This window comes from Candoia aspera, chromosome 5 (assembly GCF_035149785.1).
Source record: "Candoia aspera isolate rCanAsp1 chromosome 5, rCanAsp1.hap2, whole genome shotgun sequence".
In the NCBI taxonomy this organism is placed as follows: domain Eukaryota; kingdom Metazoa; phylum Chordata; class Lepidosauria; order Squamata; family Boidae; genus Candoia; species Candoia aspera.
The window spans coordinates 37,336,629-37,356,267 of record NC_086157.1 but is presented as its reverse complement, the minus strand read 5'-3'; the positions used below and the strand labels follow the sequence as shown (position 1 = coordinate 37,356,267).

General features: G+C 37.8%; 1 protein-coding gene across 1 annotated transcript in view; it reads right to left on the bottom strand.

The window, feature by feature from the left end:
* The window catches only part of VWA3B (von Willebrand factor A domain containing 3B), a 94,894-nt gene that overhangs the window by 35,288 nt on the left and 39,967 nt on the right, over positions 1–19,639 (bottom strand). The window contains 10 exon segments of the mRNA XM_063304363.1: positions 134–290; positions 394–433; positions 1,179–1,271; positions 2,274–2,458; positions 11,151–11,278; positions 13,334–13,516; positions 16,052–16,150; positions 17,261–17,392; positions 17,979–18,117; positions 19,365–19,519. Of these exon segments, the coding sequence (XP_063160433.1) occupies positions 134–290; positions 394–433; positions 1,179–1,271; positions 2,274–2,458; positions 11,151–11,278; positions 13,334–13,516; positions 16,052–16,150; positions 17,261–17,392; positions 17,979–18,117; positions 19,365–19,519 (1,311 nt within the window).

Here is a 19,639-nt window from a genome sequence, read left to right as displayed (position 1 = left end):
GAAAATATTCTTAGATTCTGCTAGATGCTACCTCCCACCACAACTAAAATGACAGAATAGGCAGTGCAGATCTGATTGCACCCTGTGAATGCAATGTTTTAAAAGCAGCAAAAAAGCATAGAGAGAGACTTACATCATCAAATACTTTGGAAACAACATGTTTATCTATAATTGGCACATAAGTAGTTGTGCGAGGAACTGCTGTTGGGGCTAAGGCATCCATTATGGTGAGTCTCCTAGCAACCAAACCGTGAGTCTTTAGCCATTCAGCTGAAGAGGCAACTAAAGAGCTTTTCAAAAGAGAGAGTGAAAGAAACACATAGTGAACAACCCAATAATGATGGTTTATTCTCAAAAGAAGGAACCCACCCTTTTTATTGCATACGTACTTACTCTTCATTTATCTTTTGTTCAGCTTTTGGGGTCTTCTGTTCTGTAGGGGAAATTTTTTTAAAAAGCTGTTTTATATTTGCACATGTCAATGCTGTTTGGTTGGATGATCAGGAAGACAGGATGCTGAAGATACAAGTTCAGCAGACTAAGATCTGGACTAGAAGGTTAAATATAAAGACTAAAGAGAACTGAAAGCAAGTTGAATAGGTGAGAAAGCTGCAATAGCAGCTGGAATACACTTAGGCAATCACACCAACAATGTTCAGGGGAAAGATCCAGGACAAACCCAGATGCATTTATAGCAGGTCAGGCCAAAGGAAGCAAACCAACTGCTGGGGTGTGCACAGCATCACACACCAAGACAACAACTTTAAAAGAGACAAACACGATATAGCCTTAAAATATGAGGTTTTCCTGGCTTAAAGCAGATTCAGATATCCATTCAAGGGTGCCCTTAGGTCAGCCATCATCTCTCATCTTAAATCTCTCATAGCATTGTTGCAAGGATAAGGTGAACGGAAATGAAGGTGCTCAGTTCCAAGAATTCAGTGGAACAAATATTAGATAAAAATGCAGTCTATTAAAAAAATCCACCCAGTGATGAGCATCAGGTGCCATTTGCTGGCCAATTAAGTTATCCAGTCTCTATGGGGAGAACAAAATGAAGCAAATGGTTGCCCAAAAATCAGTGGAAAATGAGCACAGGAGGGATGCAACATGCATGAAAAAGGCAGTTGTTAAAGCTGCTGATGCAGAAAGATGTTCACCTCACCTGAAAAACTTACCTTTTTTTGCAGGTGAAGCTCTTCCATCTTGACTTTGTTCAGAAGGCTTGGCTGCATAGCGTTGAGTTCTAAGCATGCTACTCTTTGTTTGCTCTACAAAAAGACATTCACACACATTCATAAATAGGTGATGGCAAAGGAGCCTCAAAATGACCAATAATTCTTAATATCTTTTAGGCAAGAATTGTCCCAAGCAAATATTTCCCAGTCACATGTTTTTCTATCAGTTCTTCTATACTTTTCAACTATTTTAGCCATTTGTGAATATTAAAACTCAATAAGGACCCAGTTAACTCAGTTAGAAAATCAATGACTCTGGGACTGGAATTTCTCTCAACAGTTCTTGAATTTGTACTTTAAATTCCAAGTTAAGGGGTAAATCCTCTTTTTTTTAACCAAGGACAACAGATCTTAAGACACAAGCCAAAGATGCTTCTAGACAGATGACTTTTAGCATTATTTCCTATAGAACATTACAGTATGTGGCTATTCCATTTTTCCTTTCTTTAGATTGTGGGGGGAGGGGCTTGTGTGTGCACACGTGTAAAGAAACTGGTCAGAAAAAGCCATAGAAAAAAACAAGTATTTACAAGTTGGACTTTTCCCATCTGGAAACACTCTCTACACTCCAACCCCACCTCACCCAATAGCTGCTGTGAATGAAATATGATGATTGCATAGTACAAGCTTTGTTTGGTAGACTTCATGGATGAAACAACTTGGATGAAAGAGGATATATTACTTAGGTCTAAAATGAAGTAAGGAAAAGGGCAGTACAAGCTTTGTTTGGTAGACTTCATGGATGAAACAACTTGGATGAAAGAGGATATATTACTTAGGTCTAAAATGAAGTAAGGAAAAGGGATCTAATAATTAAAACCACTTTGCCACAAGTAGTTCTGGCATTATTAAATCACCTAGACAATGATGGTTTTTCAGATCCTTGACTTGTCTGGTTAATGTAGGGTGCAAGTGCCTGAGAATCTCATGGACTGTTACAGTGAGCATCAATGTGAAACAGAAGAAAATCCATGCTCAAAATATCTCAAGGGATGAGACATGTTTCAACTGAATAATTTCTGTAGTCTCCTTTACCTGCATATAAAACTTTCTTCTTTGTGGTTGGACTCTGAGAGAGTGCCTGAAGTCCATCCATACCAGGTTCTGATGAAGCTGATGCAGGCTCTTCAGATGCACAATAGGGCCTATTTGGAGATAGGGGATTCAGTCCCTCAACTTATGTGGATGCTGAGATTGCAGCAAAAGTCTGCTTGCAATGTCTAGGAAACAGACAAATCACTACCTAGGCCACAGCTCACACACACATATACTGTATTTGGGTGAAAGTACTCTGAGAAAGGTGAACTGCATTAAAATTAATCCACAGAACATGGTTTTGTTGGATACATCATCCCCGTCCACCATATTGTTTCTTTCATAGCATGGGATAGCAGGATCACCTAGTCTCCTACTTTTCATCTCTCTTCTGCTGCTGTTACATATATAAAGGGTTAAAGCTGGGATAACCAAAAGCCCCTCCCTTTGGACTGTCCATGCTATTTATCCACAATATTGGTTTCAGTATTGGCTCTGGAAAGTTCTATGCCTTCTGAAATAGACAGACATAGAAATATTGTATCAATTGCTGGTATTAAGTCCTCTGCCCTTTGTATCTCTTGCCTGTTGTTCATATCCTCCGGTTTTGTCCACCTTTTGTACCATTTTGCCAGTTACCTATTTTGATATTTGCTGATGTTTAATAAATAAACTTTAACCTATATTTTTGCTAGCTGAACTGCCTTGCATGTGCTTGCTCTGATTGGGAAATAGGATTAACTGGGAGTGTGCTGGGTATAAACTGAATTAGAAATTACCAAAAGTCATTTTCCGACAAAAAAGCTATGGACCATAACTAAACACTGAGCAGTGGGAGCAGTCCAGTCATTTAAAAAAAAAAAACAATTTATTCCAGGCACTTGGTCAAACATACAGCTGAACCAACATTCAGAGCCCACAAATTATGGATATTCATTAAGATTTAAAATGTCCTAAGACAACATTTTCAAAGTTTTTGAAAATTATTATACTGGAATCAGAACATTTCATACAGATGGGAAGGACAACAGCATCTGGAGCACAAAGATGAAGGCACTATTAGAAAAGTTGGACTTCTCTGAAGTTTTCGAGATGCCATGTCCAGAAGAAGCCCAAGCCAGGACAACGTGGATGAAAGAGGATATATTACTTAGGTCTAAAATAATTCTGAAGTTGAATTTGACGTACAGTGGGTAGATTCAAAACTGTGATTCAGGAAAGGAGATCTAGGACAAGCTAAGATAGATATAGGCACACTATGGAATGAACAATAGTACTTTAATATAAAAAAAAACTCATAAACCTGAAATTATCAAGGAGTGGAAGTTTAATGGACTATGAGTACCTTTCTACTTAGAAGATACTAAACTGAAACAGCATGAACTTTTCTGATGATTTAATCAATGAATTTTTATAAAGATTGTTACCAAAAAACTGTAAATATATCGTAAATATATATTGTATGTTGATATATTGTAGATTAATCAGACTTCATGATAAAATTTCCCTTGAGAATGTTTGGCAATTAGAGGTATACCAGCATGCTTTGAATGATGCAACTGAAGGGATTTCTCTAAACAAGATAAAAGAGGGAAATATACTCAAACATTACTGTAACAGAAATGAACATATTAAATGGAATATGGACTTTAAAGAACTAAAACTCATACAACAGGAAGAGATAGTGAGATCCAATATCCTACAAGAAAAGTCAAGCCTGCATAGAGATTGTAAAAACAATGAGGTGCAGACAGAAAAATGTATGTTAGCAAATAATTGCTTACTTGAAATTGGACATGATTATGAGTTTGAAAAGAAAAACAGAATTTTGCTGGTTAGTAGTGCATCCTAAATATATCTGCAACAAAGGTATGTTTATAAGCCTTGATTTATCTCACCAAGAAAAAGTTAATTTTGCTAATGGAATGTCAGTAAATGTGGAAAAGGCAGTATTAAATTGAAATGCCTAATACATTTTAGTGACAGCAGGAATATAATATTCCAAGAAGCATATATGTACCTGAATTGGATGCAAATTACATAGGTCTTATGTAGGTGTGGGATTGTGCTTAAGAATGGACATGATATAAAGAAAATACAATGAAGTTAATTTGTTAGAATTTATGCAACCTAGAGCAACCAGAGTAGCATGATGCATGCATAATAATATACCGAGCACAACTGGGTTGCAGAAAGAAAGAATCAAAGCCTGCTAGGAATAAGATACCTTCTGCTTGGTTAGCCAATGACTTCTGGGGAGAAGCACTTAACACAGCTCCTTATCTACAAATTATTTTACCAACAAAAGGTGCAGATTGTTGAGGTTTTCCTACTAATAGATTAAGCTGCTATTGTACCTAATCATTTTGGCCGGGTGAAAAGGTTGCAATTGATTGTCTTCTCTCACGTGCTTCATGCAAATCACCTGGGGGAGGAAACCTGCCCGGACTTGTTTTCTCACTTTTTTTTTTTTCCCTCTGCCGGCAATGTAGGCAAGCAAGGCTTGCTCCAAAGGGAGCTAAGTCCTTTAAATGTGTTTTGTTTTTGTTTTGCTTTCTGTAAATAAATTATTTTTATAGAAATGCTTGGTGTGTGACTTTTTTGACCTCTCCTGGGCTAAAGGCTTTCCCAGCATCTGCCAACAGGTTATGGGCCCAGTAAGCCCAGTAAAACCCAGAGAGAAAAGAGAGATCAACTCCACACCTCATGCACAATTTAAAGGCAGGTAGCAAAGACCTGTGAAGATTTTCTTTGGAGCCACCTGGAGATTTTCCAGCAACTGCCGGTCTACAGGACAAAGAAGCTAGCTGAGGTGACTTGCAAAAGAAGGAAGAAGCCATGGCTACCTCCCAGCCCTCAGCAATGCCTCTGGAGCGCCTATCAGAGACCAACTATTTGAATTGGGCCCTGAAGATGGAAATGTATCTTCGCAGAGAGGATCTTTGGCTGCCAATTGGTGAGCAAACCCCCCAAAATCCCAGTGCTGAATGGCTGAGACAGGATGAGCGGGCTAGAGCCACCATTATCTTGGGAGTTGAGGACAATCAGCTAGTCCACGTGTGAGGCATGCAGTCTGCAAAGCAACTTTGGGACGCTTTGAGAGACTTATATGTAAAGGCAACAGCAGGGAGTAAAGTTACCCTGACGAAAAAGCTGTACAGAGCCTACCTTGCAGAAGGAGATAGCCTTCCTGAGCACCTGCATTATATTCAGCAGCTGTTTGTTGAGTTGCAGGAGAGAGGGATGGAATTTACACCTCTCACAAAATCCTATATCCTCCTGTCCTCACTAAATGCAACGTGGGACACACTGATTTGTACCCTGGAGGCTATGCCTGAAGCAGACCTCACCCCATCGTATGTTACACAGCGCTTACTCGCTGAATGGGAGAAGAGAGAGGAAAGATCCCCCTCATCTCTTCTGGAAAGCTGCAAGACCAGAAAATGAGGGAAAAGAAGGGAAAAGAACCTGAGGCCACAGCACTAGCAAGCCAGCGATGCTTCACTTGTGGTTCAGCTGGACATTTGCAAAGAGACTGTGCCATGAGACCCAAGAGTAGAAAGAGAAGAAGAACACAAGGGCAACACAGAAGAAGGCTCTTCAGACAACCCAGATTGCACAGGTTGCTGAGAAGGGTAATTCTGATATATGGGTGTTAGATTCTGGGGCCAGTTGTCATTTATGTAATTGTAAAAGCTCTTTTGTGTCACTGTCTAAAACTGAAAGACAAAGTGTATCTTTGGCTGATGGGTCTGTGACCAAAATTATGGGACAAGGTGACTTGTATTAATCCTGCTTAGGAGAAACTGTAAAAGGTGTGTTGTATGTGCCAAATTTACAATCAAACCTTTTATCTGTGGCACAATTGGCTGCAACGGTATATCATAACATTTAAGAAAAATGGTTGTGAGATACGAAAAAATGGGAAATTGTGTGCTACTGGTATGTTAAAAGACTTCTTGTACATTGTGCAAAATGCAAGGAAGCCAAGCTGCAAGGCTGCAGTTGGCAACACTCCATATCATGACCAATGTGTACACCTGATGCACAGGAGATTTGGTCATGCTAATTTCAAGTATATAGCACAAGTGCCACAGCTGTGTGCTGACCTAAAGATAAAACCCTGTGATAAATACTTAGACTGTGTAGTTTGCAAAGAATGCAAAACACTAAAAGCTCCTGTGAGTAAGCACAGTGACAGAGTTACAACTAGACCTTTGGAAATTGTACACTCTGACATTATTGGTCCTTTTGCTCCAAGTCTTGGACAAGCAAGGTATGCAATGACCATCATTGATGATTTCTCAAGATACACATTTATCTACATCTTAAAACATAAAGATGAGGCATTTGAGAAATTTAAAGGTTTTGTGACATGGGCAAATAGAAAATTCCCTAGGCCTGTATCTGCACTCCAATGTGATAGAGGAGGAGAATACCTTTCTCACAAATTCAGAAGGTTCCTAGTGGAAAAGGGGATAGAACAAATTCTTTCTAACCCTTACACCCCTCAGCAAAATGGTGTTGCTGAAAGAAAGGGCAGAACCTTGCAAAATGCGATGGAATGCATGATTAAAGATTCACAATTATCTTTTAAGTACTGGGGAGAGGCCATATCTACTGCCACTTATGTACAAAACAGATTGTATAACTCTGTGATTCAGGACACTCCATTCCATTTGTTTTATGGTGTGAAACCAAAGGTAAACCATCTTAGAGTGTTTGGTAGCACTGCATGGGTTCACATTCCAAAACAGCAGAGAAGGAAAGGAGGCCCCACAACAAAGAAAGCCATCTTTGTTGGCTATGGACAAAGCCAGAGGAGCTACAGGTTCATAATGGGAGAGAAATTAATAATTAGCAAAAGCGCTTCTTTTGCTGAACAAAACTGGGGGAGATTAAATTCTAGCTCTCCAGTTGATCTGGAAACTGGTAAATCTACCTCCCAATGAACGCTGTCTGGGTTGTAGGTGGGTTTTCAAACTGAAAAGGGATGCTGATGGCAAAATCCAAAAATATAAAGCAAGGTTGGTTGCAAAAGGGTTCACTCAAAGGAAAGATTTAGACTTTGACAAGGCTTTTGCACCAGTTACTAAAGGTGAATCAATTAGATTACTGTTAAAAGTTGCTGCACTCAAGGGAATGTCAGTTAACCACTATGACATTCAAACTGCATTTCTCTATGGTGATTTAGACCACAGATTATACATGCAGCAACCCCCTGGCTATGAAAAAGGGGAGAATCTAGTCTGTGAACTGCAGAAGTCAAGCTATGGGTTAAAACAAGCTGCTAGATCCTGGAACCAAAAAGTAGATGAAAAACTGCAGAATTTTGGTTTTGAAAAAGGAAAAGCAGATCCCTGTGTATATATGAAGAAGGACAAACAAGGCTGTATGTATCTCTGCATTTATGTTGATGATTTGCTGCTGTTCACATCAACAGAAAAACAAAGGCTTGATTTTGAAGCCTGCATGAAAAGCCATTTCATATTAAAAAGCCTTGGAGTTGTGACCAATTACCTAGGTTTGGAAGTACACAGAGACAAGGATGGTAGCTTTCTGTTAAACCAACGTAGTAAAATTCAAAAGCTCCTAGAAGATTTTAATATGCAAGACTGTAAACCAGTCTCTACTCCGATGATAATAGATTTTCAGAAAGATATAGGAGAAAATTAACTGAGGCAGAGAACTATAGATCTGCAATTGGAAGTTTACTGTACATTGCAAATCATTCTCGCCCAGATATCTCAAATTCTGTGGCCATTTTAAGTAGACAGAGAAGCCTACCTCTACTGGAAAAGCAGCATTGAAGAGGTTAATGAGGTATTTGCAAGGAACAAAGAATTATTGCCTGAAGCTAAATGCCTCTGGAACTGAGAAATTGCAGGCTTTTGCCGATTCTGACTGAGGAGCAGATGTCAGTGACAGAAAATCCACTTCTGGGATTTTAATTCAATTTGCTGGATCTAGCTTAGGCTGGCATTCTAGAAAACTTGTTGCTCTTTCCACTGCAGAAGCAGGGTTTTATTCTCTAACACAAACCTGTAATGAGGTTACATGGTTTAAACATTTGTTAAAAGAAATAGGCATGGAAGTGAACCAGCCTATAACTGTTTATGAGGATAATCAAGCTTGCATTGCTATGGCAAAATCTGAAGCCTGCAGAAGTAGAACAAAACATATCGATATTAGATATCAATATATCAAAGATATGATAAGCAAAGGAGAAATAATGTTAAAATATTGTGAATCAAAAGACATGATTGCTGATATTTTAACCAAACCTCTTCCTGTACCAAGACACACAGAGTTGTCAGAAGATTGGTTTGCATCTTAATCTATAGTGTAAAAAGGAGTGTTGAGGTTTTCCTACTAATAGATTAAGCTGCTATTGTACCTAATCATTTTGGCCGGGTGAAAAGGTTGCAATTGATTGTCTTCTCTCACGTGCTTCATGCAAATCACCTGGGGGAGGAAACCTGCCCGGACTTGTTTTCTCACTTTTTTTTTTTTCTTCTCTCTGCTGGCAATGTAGGCAAGCAAGGCTTGCTCCAAAGAGAGCTAAGTCCTTTAAATATGTTTTGTTTTTGTTTTGCTTTCTGTAAATTATTTTTATAGAAATGCTTGGTGTGTGACTTTTTTGACCTCTCCTGGGCTAAAGGCTTTCCCAGCATCTGCCAACACAGATGAAATCCCATATATGTTATGGAAGGGAAGCAAACCAAATGTGCCACACTTAAAGGTATTTGGATGCAAAGCTTATGCATATATCCCTAGAGAAAAGAAGGAATAAATTATAGAAGCCAATCAGAAATAAGGTTGGGCTATCAAACGGCAGTCAAAGGCTACAGGATTTTGGACTTTAAAAACTGGAAAAGTAAACCCAGGCAGTGTTGCTTATTTTAATGAAGAAAGGATAACCCCAGATAAATTACAGTATCTTGATACAATATCTAGATAGATGCACCAACTGCCAGCCTTCCCTGGTAGACCAGGCAGGAAACATGACCAGATGAGATAATTCTACTTTATTGTAAGGCTACATTAACAGAATCTTGCAAGTCTGAAAGTACAATCTCCTGCCATCTCTTTTCACAGCCTGAAAATTTAGGGAGGACCCTTTCTGAGTTTTTTTGTTTTCTGTTCCCATTATGCAGCTGCGGGCTCCCTCCCCCTTTTATCTGATTGTTCCCTAGGCAGCATCTCTCCCCCTGCCTCTCCCAAGGTCATTCCCACATGCCATTACACCAAACTAGTTTTACCAGTAGCATCTGGATCTACCCTGGAAGCTCACAAAAGAAAAGCACTAATAACATCACACAGTCAGAAGGGGTTACTGAAAATAAGTCTGAAGAATCTGAAATAGTTATCAGATTCAGAAGGGGCTACTGACACACAGAAGTCAGAAGTAGACTCAATATTAGAATTAAGAAGCTCTCAAATTTCTAATAAAGGAATCACATTTGAGAGAATGTGCTGCACAGCTAGGGCAAGGGATGTGTCTGAAAAAAGTACAGGAGCTGCTAGCATCTAAGGCATAGAAATGGGAATCTTTGCACAAAAATATGAATTCCATGAAAACTATGAAGGGCAAGAAAGCCATTGCTGTAAAGGGGGTTTCAGAACAAACCATAATGCTAATGGAAATGTCCAATGCTATAATGCTAGGTTACCAGCGAAGGGTTATACATATAAATATGGCCAGGATTATTTGTTTGTTTTTTGAATTTCTATCACCACCCATCTCCCCCAAAAAGGGAGATGATGTTTTTGCACCAGTAGTCAAACATGCAAGCCTCAGTATTCTACTTAAGAGTAACAGCATTTAGAACACTGCATGTGGAGTACTTAAGACAGCTTTTATAATGTTTACATGGCAATCTGAAAGGGGAGATTTTCATGTGTCAACCACCAAGTTTTGAAGATTCAGGGAAAGAAAAACTGGTATGTAAATTGCAAAACTCAATATATGGACTAAAGCCAGCAGTCAAAGCACGGTCTAATGAACTAAATTAAATATCCCAAAGCATGGGCTTTGAACTGAAAAAAGCTGATCCATGTTTATATACAAGAGTTAAAAATGGAGGACATGAGTACATCCCCTGCCATGTTGATAATCTAATTGTATATGCAGAGGAGAAAAGACACAGCTTTGAGATAGCGAACCATTTAAATAAAAAAAAAGTGGAAGTAAAACATCCTAGAGATATTAGCCACTAGCTTGGAATTGAAATAAAAAAAAACAAAAGTGAACTTGTTTTACTGAAAAAAATAGTAGTCCTCATGATGTGTCTAGGTCACAATGAGACAAATGAGACAAATACATCCATGATAGCTGGTTACCTAAACCAAGAAGGAAACTAATGCAAGTTTTCAAGTAATGAACAGGATAGGACAGCTGTGGGAAAACTACCATACATCACAACTGTGAATTGGCTGCGGAATTCTGGGAGTTGAAGTCTGCAGTCTTAAAGTTGCCAAGTTTGAAAAACGCTGACCTAGAGCACAAAAGGGCAGCCAATGCTGTGTCAAAGGAGTAGAGAGAACCCAGAGATCAAAGGAGTGAAACTGACAAGCCGATAGAGAGCTACATTTATGTCAGGCTGCCTTAGAATAAAGATGCCTTTTAAGTTTTCCAGAGGAGCATTATATTTTCCAGTTCATTATCATTATAAGCAATGAGAGCACTGGCTTTTTCTGGCTGTTTCTTTCTTCTCCTAGAGTGCTTGATTTCATTGACATCAATGATTTTTTTTTTCTGTTCAAAAACAGAAATCCCTGTAACAAAAATCTTCGTGAGCACATTGCAGTGAAGTTAAATCATGAAATAAGTAGCCGAAGAATGAAGGCACAAAGAAAGGCAGCAGATGCACATACTTATTGCGAAGATCTTTTGCTCCATTAAACAAATCCATCAACGCACTGCCAGTGGAAAAGCTCTGTACATTCTTCAGTTGTTTCTCTCCTCGTTCAATCTCTCTTCTAACCAAATATATATCCTCACACTGCCAAAAGGTAAGCCATTTATTATGATTGTTGAGCAGCACAAACAGCACCGAATATTTAAAAAAACAAACAAACAAATGTTTACAAGGCATCATCTATATACAGTACAACTGCTTTAAATAGTAAGCAGGCTTTGGGGTAAAATTTTATTGTTTCCCCTATTCTTTCCGAACACTGATTTCCCAAAAAGAATTATCTACAGTGTTTCTTAAAGTGCAGTCCTAGGACCCCTGGGGGTCCCCCAAGACCCTCTCAGGGGTCTGCAATATCAAAATTATTTTCCAGATATTGAAGATACTTGCAAAAATTTAAAACAATGCCACTCATTTTTATTGTTCAAAAATATGGTTTTTTTAATGAAAAATATATCTAATGGGTTTAATGTTATTATTTTTACATGATTCAATAAATAAATATTCAATGAATTAGTCAATTTTAATTTTTAATACAATCAATATTGATAAATATAAACCATACAAATAAAAGCTCTTGTGGGATCCTCCATAATTTTTAAAAGTGGGAAGGGATCCTGACAGCAAAGTTTAAGAAACACTGATCTATAGCATTCCTTAGCCTTTTTTACCCTCTTAATTATAAAAATGTAGTATTTTCTAGCCAGAAATTTCTATGTTATCTCCACAATAGCCCATGAGCTACCAGTTAGTTTTGTCAGGCACCATATAGCCCAAATGTGCACAGATGAATACTCTTCTCTGACTTACTATAGTGGGGTTAGTCCCTAAAATAAATGCCCCTATTTTGATTATCACCGTATTCCTGTTGGTTTGGATATCAACACTTCCCATATATTAATTAAGGAACTCCCTGGCTTTCATGAATCCCCAGTGTCACAAATTCCAGGGCAAACCGAAAGTCTAGTGTGACTTTTTTCCCCACTATTTTGCCCTGCCTAGAGCAACAGTTATCCTGAAGTGTCACAGAGACCATTATTCAGTGGAGAAAATACAATTATTTGAGCCAGAAACTAAAAATGGTATCAAAATGAAAATGTATGGCTCACTTCAACCTTGCTTTACTGAGCTGATCTAGTTTTGAACCAGTTAATAAATCTACACAATCAATGCAAAAGCAAAAGACTTCATCTTGACTCTTAATATTGGTTTGTCGTAATCTGTTTTGTTTGTTTGTTTGTTTGAAACTACCCAATGGACAAAGCTCTCTGGGTGGGTTAAAATATTTGCTCTTTTGATTTTTTAAGACCTTTTCTTTTCTCTTCATACCTAATCTTTTCTGTATTTTACTTATAATTCTGGGAGCCTTTCTCCAAGTATAATTTTCAACTGTTTAAGATTTCACAGATACAAAATAACCAGAGCAGAAGACTCTTAGCTGAAATTCATATGACATTTACCTTCATTAAAGCTATTATTTTGGTCATCCAACTATGGTGAGGAATAATAGGGTTATGTGTTGTAGTAATCCTGGGATACAGCTAAAGTGTCTATTATTGTTGTTTCTTATAAAAGTCTCCTCCAAGTTGAGCTCAACTCTTAATCATTTCACAACACATCCACGCAGTTTACTTGGGAAAAATACAGACATCATTTGCCACTTTCTTCTGGGATGTTTTTCAATTTCTCAGCCTAATCTACTACCCCATTATTCCATAGACATCCTCGAGTGCTGAGCTCCCCTGTTGGTTCCTAAGTACCCTGTAGGTACTAATCAAGTCCAACCCTGCTCAGCTTTTGCACAGTGGGCCCATTAAGGATTGAGGTGGAGAGGCGAATGAAGGATATCTTGCTCAAAATCTGGTGCCAGCTGTGATATTACACCATTACGGTTCTGTCCTTTAATTTGAACCTAGACCATTTTCTCATAGGCTAAAAGGACATGTCAGTATGCTGTCAAACTGATCATTTTGAGGAGGCACTTAGCTTTAATTTATCCTTTTATAAAAGTGCTTTTTATATGTAAATATATCCTTTTAAAGTATATGCAGCACTTACAGGCTTTGACAGAAATAATTCTCAAGCTTCTACTGTGAAAAGGGGACATTCCCAAAGTTTCAGTCTTCACCTTTAAAGACTTACCTCAGAAGGTTTGGGGGAATCAGGATCTGTCAGACAAATATGGTAGTAGTGAAATCGTCCACCTGTCCTATTGGCCAGCTCATGCAAAAATTTATTGGCTCCAGTATCATCACAGTTAAATGAAATAGTGTGAACCGGAATGTTTTGTTGAAGATTGAGGTCATCTAAAATTCTGTTGGGGTGCTGTGCAAAAAGAAAGGAAAATGTGTAAATCCAAAGATAGCCAAATAATAAGCACTTAAAAGATTTACTAGCCTTAAACAATAAATCAGGTAGTACAATGAAGCCTTTAATCATTATTACCATACAATCAGTGGCTGGAACTTTTTTAAATCAGAAGCCAAATTCCAATGGATGAACATTACATTCTAGCATAAAAGCTCTTGTCCAAATGGCCCTAATTTCTATTTTGCAGCATTTCCAGTCAATAATTTAGTTAACTGAGAAGCTTCAGATTCATCTGGCCTCACTTGGTCTACATGGCTAACAAAACCCAAAGTAAGCACTGCAATGTTCACTTCAAGCTTCCCTCATCTACTGTTGTTACTTCTCAGAAGAAAACATTACCCTCTCCCTCCAGGACAATTCCAGTAAAATTAGTTATATACCTCAGTGCTAAATAGGGAGCATAATAAATCACTGTATCAATGGTAACGAGGGTTAAAGTTTAGAAGTAACAATTGCTCAGTGGCAAAACAAATTTGGATGAATGGATGAATACTCTAGGACATGAAGCAAAATGGAGAAAAATCCAAGAGTGTCATGACTAATCAGTTCTGGCCTATACAGTACAAGTTTGACTCATTCTAAGACAATTTAGATATACAGTTTAGATGTGCACCTTAGATATATCTTTATAGATGTTCAGTAAATGAATGAAGTTTGCCCAGATCAAATCTTAAATTGGTAAACTCTCACTGGGATAGATTCCAAACTAGCTAATCGTGATTTCAGGGGCACCCAACTGGGGATCCAACTCCATATTTCTTTTCCATTTTTCTTTATTTACATTAAGATGATCTAATATCTATAATCCTGTAAGTGAATATAAAGCTAAAAGTCTGTGCCATTTTGGAGATAAGCTCTCTACTATAGTCTGAAACTTTTCATCCTGGTACCACTTGCATGTAGCATAGCAAAGTACTGGTATTTGCAAACCCATCCACTGACCCATCCCCAAAATAAGAAAACAGAAATCAAGCTGTAAGTCAACTATCTTTTGCATTCTTACTGAGGCTATATACTGTACATAAAACCCAAACTTACACTGTATCAAATTCTGTATGTTTAATATGTTGATCTTCTACCTCCTACAGAACCTTCTTATTTTCCCCCAAAGGAGTCAATATTTTTAAGGCGATTTTTCAAAAATAGAAGGTTGAACAATGTCTAATTTGCTTTTTGTTGTTTGCTTCTTGCACCTAGACCAGGGCTGGAAGCCTGTTTTCTCTTGATGAGCACCACAGTACCTCACCCTAACAGACCCAGCTGAAAAAATCCAGATGACCACTAGATGGCAGCAAATGGATACATAGATCTTTGCTGCCATCCAGTAGTTGTCCAGACTTCTGAAGCCCATACCTGGTAGCCAGACCTCAGTCAAAAATCTGTTGAGGGTCACTTTTCAATAGTGGCCATGCACAATCTGAAAATTGTTGATCCAATATACAAGTTGCCAGATTAACAGATATATTTCCTATTTCTATTGGATACATAATTAAAAAGAAACACCCCCTCCAAATGTATTTAGAGACCCTCCCTCCCCCATATTGTCCCTCAGTTTTATATCTGAGGGATGGGACAAAATAAAGAACAACAGCCACATGAGCTGAACCTGTGAGAGAGTGTGACCTGGGGGAGACACTAGATTCAGAGGTCCACAACTTATTTACAGGCTAAATCTTTTCTAATCTTGATTCACAGTTTACTAGTTAATCTTGTAAACCAAAACTCCACAGAACAAACCATACATTTTCCAACAGTTCAAAGTCCCAACATCATTGTTCATCTGCGGCTCAGGTTCTGATGGTGTATGTTCTCTGATGCACACCACTGACTGCTAGTGGTATATGCAAAGAAATAACCAACACCATAGTATAACAACCAGGCACCAGTTTTACCAGGGGTTAAGAGAGACAAAGCTAAATGTACAGCTGCTATTTCTGGCAGCACTTCTGTATTTGAGAGTTTCCATTTTTGCCATCATCATGTTTCTGTCTCTTATACCCCATTAAAGTTACCTCTATTTAGTACAGCCAAACCCTCCTTTTACACCATTGTTCTTGCTACCTTTCCACTGCAGTTTCATCCTCCTAAGAATACTGCCACCTCAGCAACCTGTGCCACTTCTTCTCCCTCATCAGTCTATCACAGAGAAAGACTCTTGTTCAACTAGCAGCCTCCAAAACTTGTTGCTTTCCCCTCCCAAACCTAACCCCATTTTCCCCTAGACATCACATTTTGGAATGCCCTACTTTAGATACAGAAATGCCTCTTTGCGTATTTCCGTTGTCACTGTGTCCTCCTCCCAATCTCTCATGGTTCCAATGTGTTGCTGGAACAAAAGACCAGGAGGAGGCAAAGGCACATATGCCTTCCTTGAGCTGTCACCTTGTAGTCAGTTTGGCCATCCTTGGTCTATATCACTGCTCTGCTTTGTCATATGGCCAGTGTTACATCATCACATTGTCCTGACATGATTTGCTTCTTCATAGATACCTGATCAGGTCTCCCATCAGTGAGAAGATAAATGGCTTGAGTGTCATCATCAGCAAAGGCAATCTGAAGTGCTTTCAGTATGTTTGTAGTACTCCCAACCTAGGCAGTCAGTGGAGAAACAGAGAAAAATTGAGATGTTAATGTGGCCAGATTTATGGAATGGGTTATAAAAATGATTTCTCAAGTATGCTGGTGAGGCATATTTTTAACTCTTTATATAATTAATTCACATGGTGGATAATAGTTATACATGATAATCTAGTATTTAAAATCCCATTATTTTTTTCAAAGTAATACATAAATATTAATATGCTCTATTACTGGAAGTAACAGTACTTTAATGAAAAGCTACAAAAATACATTTCTGTAGTTTGCTGGAAGGAAAGAGAACTGTTAAATGGAAACCAGCTACAGTAGCTATTTGGATTAAATGAGAGACTACTGGCACTTCATTATCCTGGAAGCAGCTTCAGAAATGATTTTGCCAGATAAGATTAACGTATTCCTGAGTTCTCTCTCTTCCTCCACAACAGAGGTGGGGAATCTCTGGTAGTTGAGGCAAATGTACAGTAGATACTGGGTCTCTCAATCCAGACCTAATAATTCTCCTCAGGTGAATTTGTCCTGCTTTAAATTACTGAGAGTATCTATACCAGTGAGCATGCTGGGCAGGGAATTCTGGGAGTTGGAAGTCCACACATCTTAAAGTGGCCAAGATTGAGAAACCCTGGTCTACATTATCCTGTTGCAAGGAAATGAACATTCCCAATACACCTCAAAATAATTTGCTGGACCAGGAATGTCCTTCTGAACCAAGCTTCTTGCTCATTATTTACCTACACATATGAATATTACTACAGAATAGAAGGTTGAGGAGAGTTATTTTAAATGAAATCTATCAAATCTACATTCTAGTAAGCATGGATTGTGCATTAATAGAAATTAATGAATAGGATGGGATGGGATGGGATGGGATGGGATGGGAGGGAATGGGGTAGGGGTAGGGGTAAGGTTAGGAGTTTATGAAAACACTGATTATCATATTAATCATGAAGGTAGCCTAAATTCTATTTGTCTACTTGCAAAAATTCCCTTCATACAAAGCTTTACTGTAACCCAAATACATTTACAGAGTGTGGAAGAAGGGAAGGAGATCTCCAGCAATAGTTAAGCTCACTTCCATTTGCTTAAAGTCTTTTCTATATTTACCTGAAGTTCTTTTATCCAAAGTAAAGCATCTTCTATATTTTCTTCATTAACTTCAGCAAGTCTGTCTTTCCAGGCTATTGCATCGGCATCAAATTTAACAAAGTTAAATCTGGTTTTGTTTTGAAATTGTTCCTGCAAGAAATCCTCTGCTGAATGGTTTCTCTGAGTAAGAAATGCCATATTCCCTTTGCCCGCCCACCCTTTCACCCTGCCACCATATTTGACAAGCAGTCAGTTATAGAAGAATGTTTCATTTCTCTGGAAAACTTGTATTAAATATTTTTGGAAACTGAATTCTGCTCAGTGTCTCTTAGAAATACTAGATCTACCTGTAATCCAGTTTTCCCCATGTGGTTCTCATAAGAAGTCTGGGATCTATGACTGCCACAATTCCCACCCAGCACAGTGAATGATCACCCCTCACTGGAGAACAATGAGGTGGGGAATGTCCTCATTTATTGTCCACCACCAAAACTTGGAAAATGGACTTCCATTTGGAGAGAACTAGTAGAACATGGCTGTGGAAGAATAAGATTCTGGATCAGTCCTTAACATCTCCAGGGAAGATCAGAAAAGATTCTCTCAGAACTAATTTCAGGTTACACATATTCAGCTAGAGAGGCCAACAATAAAAGGGAACTTCCTAGATCCTTTTCAGAACAAAATACAGTCATTCTACATAATAACCGTTGTCTTTGCCAAAACAGCTGTCACTCACTCTTATGAGCTGATATATTTTCTCCTTCACCACGGGCAGCTTGTATATCATAGACTGAGATACATCAATGAGGATACAGATGTGGTCTTCTGTTATATCTCCAAAGAGGGCTCGGCTTCCTTTCTTAAGCTCCTGAAGTCTATACAAGAATACTTTTAACATGAAATAAAAGGCATAGCAAGAATAATGTCTGAAATGCTCACTTCCCAGTGTCTTAACTCTCCTAAATGATTTTATTTTTATTACTAATTTAATATAAAGGACAAAAAAATCCCAATTAATTAACTTTAAGAAAACAAAATAGATATCACCAATTAAAAGAACTGTTAACTAGGAAAATGTACTAAAGATTATTGACTAATTTGCAGGAATACAGTTTATAGGCTATATAAATTCTATGTCTGTGTTAGTAGTGAATAATGAGTAGTGAGTTAAAGTGGCTGTCAAAATCTGGTATCACTGAACTGGGATTACACTTCCCATTATCCCCAACAAACAAGACCTGAAATATTGAATGAGGACTAGGAACAATCAGATTGTAGTCTTCATAGTACCATGTAACCGTGCAATCATATCCCCTTCACCTAATCTACCTTATGGGGTTGTTATGAGGGTAAATTTAAATTGGATTTCTCTTTCTATCTCCTTTGAACAAAAGTGGAATATTAAATAAATAAATCTTAATGTAGAATAGAGCTCAAGATGGTAGTTTTAAAGAGACACTATTCAGTATTTCAGTATTATTACATTATTAACTTTCATCCCATAAATATTAAATACTGATAGTGTAAAATAAATTTTCAATATTATAGAAATAATAGCTGCTCTGCACTTTTAGAAGCTCCCTGGTAACTCTTATGAGCTGTTTAGTTCAAATTCTGTTCAAAATCTCATAGATTATTTTATATCTATATCTAAGTAATGACTGTTCAAGTCCTAGTTTATTTTATGACTTGAACAGTCATTATTTCAACATGATGCAAATGTCTTAAAGATTTATGAATACATTGGGGTCACTACTTCCAGAATCTTGGCCGTTATTTTAGTGAAATATATAGAGAATATGGGGTATTACAGAATAAAAGTGATGTTGAATAAAAGGTAAATCCAGTTATGAACCTAAATAAGAGTTAGATTAAGTTTGAAGGTCATGGAATGCAACTGTGCTGGTAAGATGAATCTTCATAAATGAATACAGTGCATGCACATTCGATATTAGGAACCCTTAATATTGCCCATGCTCAATTTTTAAACAATTAGAGTACCTGACACTAAATATTACAGTGCTTGGGCATTTCAAAATCTTTTTAATAGGATGCATCGGTCCTTTTTCCATCATAAGACCTGTCTTTGGAAAAGATGTACAGTATCAGGAAGCAAACTAACCTTTCTTCCATGTGATGAAGAGCATTCTTCATCTTATCTTCATATTCTTTGCATCTTTCTTTTTTCAAATGTACATGAATTATAGACCCGTTATCCAAGACTGTATGTATAAAATTGCTGCAATATTTGGCATGGATTACCTTCTTATTTGTCTCCTAAAAGAACAAAGATTTCCTCTGTGATCTTTGGAGGTATGATTTCTTAAGCTTCCCTAAACCCGCTCAAGTTTTAAAGTCAATACATCGATACCGGTTTTGAAATGATTAAGTGCTCTG